The following is a 5301-nucleotide window of genomic DNA, read 5'->3' on the forward strand; positions in this document are numbered from 1 at the left end:
TGTTCACTATAATTATTCACATATTAATAACACATGTAGACATTAGTCTATGAAATATATTTATTAACCACAACAGGGACAGTAAATATTCAACACAGAGCCTAGAGTACAAGGTCACACAAACATGACACAAATGTCTAAAACCAATATAGTAATCAATATAATAAAAATGCAAAAAGATATATAAATCTACATATATATTTCACAATATGTCAAATGTATTTGATATATTGTGAAATATGATGTGTTGTTGCTGTTTGGTCTGTCCAGGAGTTACTGGAGCATTATAGTCCTGGTCCACAAGCTTGAGCATGTCCTTCTGGTGTTTATTGAGCAGGTTGTCAATAACTGCCTTCATGGGGGCCGGCCACCGCTTGTGGTCCATCACAAGCACTCATCCTCTTGTCTTCACAGGTCCAGTGCGAGCAGCAGATGGTGAGGTCAGCAGGGTCAGAGACGGTCTACGGTTTCTATGAAAACAGAAGACACAGTAAAATAAGTTATTCTGACCTACAGAAAGGAAAATCCTGATTTAACACACTTGCCTGGGTCAAAACACGCTTTCCAGCTTCAGATTTCAACTTTCAGATACCTACTAACGGCTAACTGGTATGTTTATGCAACCGTCTATTCATTTACACATTAAATATTGTCACATCTCGTGAGAGAAGAAAACTGCAACATATCCACAACCCTCCTAATAATACATTGGATTGAAATTCAGTTTCACTAATGCTGAAGTCTCATCCACTACTTTGTCTGTTTCTCAGGTACCTGGATCTGTCTGAGACCCGGGAGTCGTGCTGGGATTGACGTCTGGTTAGACTGCAGAATCCACAGGAGGACATGGAGGAAACTAAAGGAACTTGGGTGGTGCCATTGAGGATGACTGGGCAGAGTCTTGTTCCTGTGCTGGTCCCAGTCCAGAGGAACTTGGAGGCAACCAGGCTCAACGTACTGCAGGCCAAACTTCTCTCCGGTGTCTCTACTAGAGAAATTAAAAGCTGGACCGGGACGTGTCCCAACACCTGTTGACTTGGGCCATTAATGCAGGATCAGCTTGGAGGTGAACACCGTGCTGCTTCAAGTCCACCGTGCCATCCCAGACATCCCCTGATGGGTGTTCTAGTGACCCACTGCGCCTGCTGGAAGTATAACCTCCTGGAATGTGCCTCTGATGGGGATCATATTTTTACAATACACAGACTATTGTTTGTAAAGGCAGAAAGTATCTTTACTTAACCCGCTCTTGAAGGTAAATACAATGAAACTAAATTATAAACTGTTACCAATTTAAGTTAATTCAGTTAAATTAAGTTATGTAGTGGTATGTGCAATTTTAAATTTCCTTAGTTTATTCAGTCAAGAAAATGTAGCTCGGGAGGAATCTGGACAGTCACTTGGTTGAACAGAGGGGAATATAAAAGAAAATAGGAACAGAGAAATCTCTCTTCGACTCTTGTAGGATTTCGGAAGTGTAGTCGTTCATGGACACATTACAAGGGAGTTACGATTTGCAAGATTGAGTTGTCCCAACAATTTAACTAGGGCTCTTAGTTTGAAAAGTGTAAACACTAGACTCATTTAAACAGACACCACAGTCCAGCTCAAAATGTTTATTGAGATTAGGAACATAAGAAACAGTCAGTCACATAAGATATAAAGGTGATGAGGGCAAAGTCATGACCTATAAATGCTTAAATGACATTCAAAACAAAAACACCACCACAACTCGTTTCCACTCCAGACTCGACCCTGTGACTTTGCACATTTAGCTCTTGCTCATGGTGTGCTTGTCGAACAGGTACTCCGCCATCTTGTCCTTGCTGGCGTCCATGCGGGCTAGGTTGGTGATGTAGTCGCCGAGCTTCTTAATGGCCTCCACCTGCTCATTTAGGTAGTGGGTCTCCAGTAAGTCACACATCTGAGAAATGAGGGGAGAGAATTACTACACGCAAAGACATCTCATACATGGTGGTTCAGCCTGGACCCTCTCAGGCAGCCTCTCAGCGCCAACGCAGACTTACATGTGGGTCTCCATTTTGAGAAGCCAGTTTGTGGAGGTCCAGCAGGGACTGGTTGACATTCTTCTCCAGCTGCAGGGCGCACTGCAGGGCCTCCAGCCCGCTTCCCCACTCATCACGGTCTGGTTTCTACAGAGGGGAACAAAGTAAATTATAGCAGACTGAACGGTCACCACATTAAACACAACATTAAGCACAGCGTGCGGCAGTCTCCAGTCTGTACCAACCTTGATGTCCTGGAGGACGATGCGTCCTCCGCGGCTGTTCTGGAAGGCCAGCAGCTTCTCGGCGTGCCCCCTCTCCTCGTCGCTGTTCTCCTTGAAGAAATGTGCGAAGCCTTCGAGGGCCACATCGTCACGGGAGAAGTAAAAGGCCTGTAAGGAGGGTGGAGGTTAGCAGATGTCACACATAAGGTTGTGACAAACAGTTATGCAGTCACAGGAGTAGGGATGGGAATCGAGAACCGGTTCTGTTTTAGAACCGGTTCTCAGTGAACCGATTGTTTGGGATCGTCAGCCAAATTCTTTAACGGTTCTGCCAACGGTTCTCTGTGGCGCGTTTGCGCAAACTTTTTTCGTTTCTTCTCAGACTGCAGCAAACATGGCAACGAGGCAGAAGCGTTCTAAAGTTTGGCTCTATTTCACACGGGAAAAAAAGGAGCACTGTAATTTCTAGGAACATATTTCAATTACACAGAATACATTTTATTTAAGTTATATTTTAAGTTCAAGAGGAATATGTATAAATGCTTTTGTTTATGTAAAAAACTGTAAATGTGTGTCATAATGTCTAGTCAGTTAGAACAAGCATGGAGTTTGGAGAGGAGGGCCAAATACATTTAAAAAGGGAATAAGCATGAAGGAGCATATTGGACTTGATATGGTGGGTGGGGGATAAGACTACATATCTGGCAACCATCATATAAACAAGTGAGAAAAGACAGCATGCACTGAGGCAACACAGAGTTAGTTATAAAACAATAAGAGACCAGTTCACATTTCCTTTAACACATCGGTCAGCCAATGTTGGTCGTTTTTGGAAACAATAAATGCAGATTGTTAGACATCGATACGTACTACTAGATTAAAGTACAAGCAGGTGTCGTCTCTCACCATGGACGTGTAGGTGTAGGAGGCAAACATCTCCATGTTGATCATCCGGTTGACGGCGGCCTCGGAGTCGCGGTGGTAGTTCTGACGGACCTGAGACTCCATTTTACTGGCTTTAGTTTCTCGCTCGTGTCCGTGCTCGCTGAAGCAGTACGAGGGAAGAAGTTCCGTTCAAACACTGTTGAAGCAAGAACCACTTGTGAATAATGAAAGATGCTCCCCTCACTCCTATTTATACCTGTGCGCTGAGCACGTGACACGCGGGACGTCACAGCACGTTTCCGCCAATCACTGAGCTCAGATAGCTCGACAAAGGATGCGTTCGTGAACGCCCCGCCCCCTTCCTCATTCGTGTATCCCCAGTTTTCATATTCCATTAATTGGACACACCTGCAATTAAGAAGCACTTTAACGATCTCAAAAGACAATAGAATGCATTATCGTTTGAATTGAAAATCAAATAAAGAATTGGTTGAGTGTACAAATAGTTTTACACAAATCACTGCCATGTATGTGTGTTAGCCCAAGTATAATTGCTCATTGCTCGTTTTAATATATAATATATAACACTTCATTTATTAATTGAGTATATTTTTTCTGATAACCTTAATCTGCTAAGGAACTAACTAATTATTTCAAATCAATGTGGAGCAGTTAACATACGTGGCTATAAGCTACATGCATCAGTAAAGCTTCATAAATAACGTTATTAAGCCGAAACGAGCACTTTTATTACGTGATTAAAAGGAAACACCGGGACGCTCCGTTCATAGTTTGCTGTTCTTTCACTGCCTGTATGTAACATAATATCCACAGTATTTATACGACGATGTTGACTGACGTACACTAGAGGGCGCTATATCATGTATTTGAATAGACAGTCAAGTTAACGTGTAGCTACTTCCGGCCACAAAAAAAAAGATAAAGTTACACATGGATAAACAAACTGAAGAAAAACAACGAACTGTACAGCTGTCAAGTGAACAAGAGAAAAGACAATTTAAGTAGTTCATTGTAATTCGTCCATCCAACGAAGAGCTCCGTAAAAGACGTCATTTCCGGCTGCGACTGCTTGCTGTCGGCCTTGTTTTGGAAGTGAACCGGATATTTAGGAATCGTTGCTGACAGTTGAGAGACTACTGTCGTGCTTTGCTTTGTTTAACAGACATTTACATATCTGGAGATTAATATTTATGCCTCACGTCATAGTAAGAGGCAAACACCGTTATCCACTCTATTTGTAATCAATATAGTTATCCCTTATTTTATAGAAGCCGAAACAATGTTTCTTTGAATCACAAGATCACAACATGAAACTGTCTAGCTATTAAACAAATAAAATAAGTGTAGGAGTACATACAAATTATGTATACGGTATAATTAAATGTATATTCAAAAACATGTTGCCTGTGATTAAAAATACATTACAACACAATTGCAAGATAAATGTCTATTCTTTGATTTGTGTTCTTCTTCTTCTTCTTTTTAATTTTTAGGTGGATGGCATCCAGTGAACGGTGCATTTCCGCCACCTACTGTAGTGGAGTGTGGACCAGAGTACCCTATCCCCTTACAAAACCAAACAAACAAAACCAAACCCAACAAAATACCCACAAAACAAAATCAATAAAACAAACAAAACAAAAGGGAGACTCAAAAAAGTCAGTGCTTTAAATTCTATTGCTTAATTCTGTTTCTTTCAAATATTGTAATACCTGTCCTGCCCCCAATTTTAACGCATCTGTCAGATTTAGTTCCTCCACTCCCAGCTTCCTCTTCAACATGTGTCGCTCAAGTGTGTATTTCTGACAATGACAAATTATATGTTCTACAGATTCTGGTACTTGACAGTGCTCACATCGTCCTGTTGGGTGTTTATTTACGAGATGCATTGTTTTGTTCAGCCTTGTGTGCCCAATCCTCAGTCTGGTTACTATGTTTTCTTCTGTGGTGCTTCTTCTAGCTGGCCTCCCTTTGCCAACTTCCCTCTGCACAGCATACAGACGTCTTCCTGTTTCCCCTACATCCCAACTATGCTGCCATTCCTGAATAATATTTCTTTTGATAATTGTTTTAACTTCTGCTTTGCTGTGTAAAATGTCCATCTTGTGCTGCCTTTCTAACGCTTGTTTTGCTAGTGTATCTGCTCTTTCGTTTCCTTGTACCCC

General features: G+C 41.6%; 1 protein-coding gene across 1 annotated transcript; it reads right to left on the reverse strand.

Moving 5' to 3' along the window:
• Window positions 1-1601: 1601 nt before the first annotated feature.
• Window positions 1602-3317, reverse strand: LOC130190536 (ferritin, liver middle subunit-like). The gene is made up of 4 exons (XM_056409993.1): window positions 3137-3317; window positions 2252-2398; window positions 2028-2153; window positions 1602-1924 (listed from the first exon to the last, which is right to left on the reverse strand). The coding sequence occupies exons 1-4, from the start codon at window positions 3236-3238 to the stop codon at window positions 1772-1774; spliced, it is 528 nt and encodes a 175-aa protein (XP_056265968.1). The 5' UTR covers window positions 3239-3317; the 3' UTR covers window positions 1602-1771.
• Window positions 3318-5301: the final 1984 nt, after the last annotated feature.

This window comes from Pseudoliparis swirei, chromosome 24 (assembly GCF_029220125.1).
Source record: "Pseudoliparis swirei isolate HS2019 ecotype Mariana Trench chromosome 24, NWPU_hadal_v1, whole genome shotgun sequence".
NCBI classification, from domain to species: domain Eukaryota; kingdom Metazoa; phylum Chordata; class Actinopteri; order Perciformes; family Liparidae; genus Pseudoliparis; species Pseudoliparis swirei.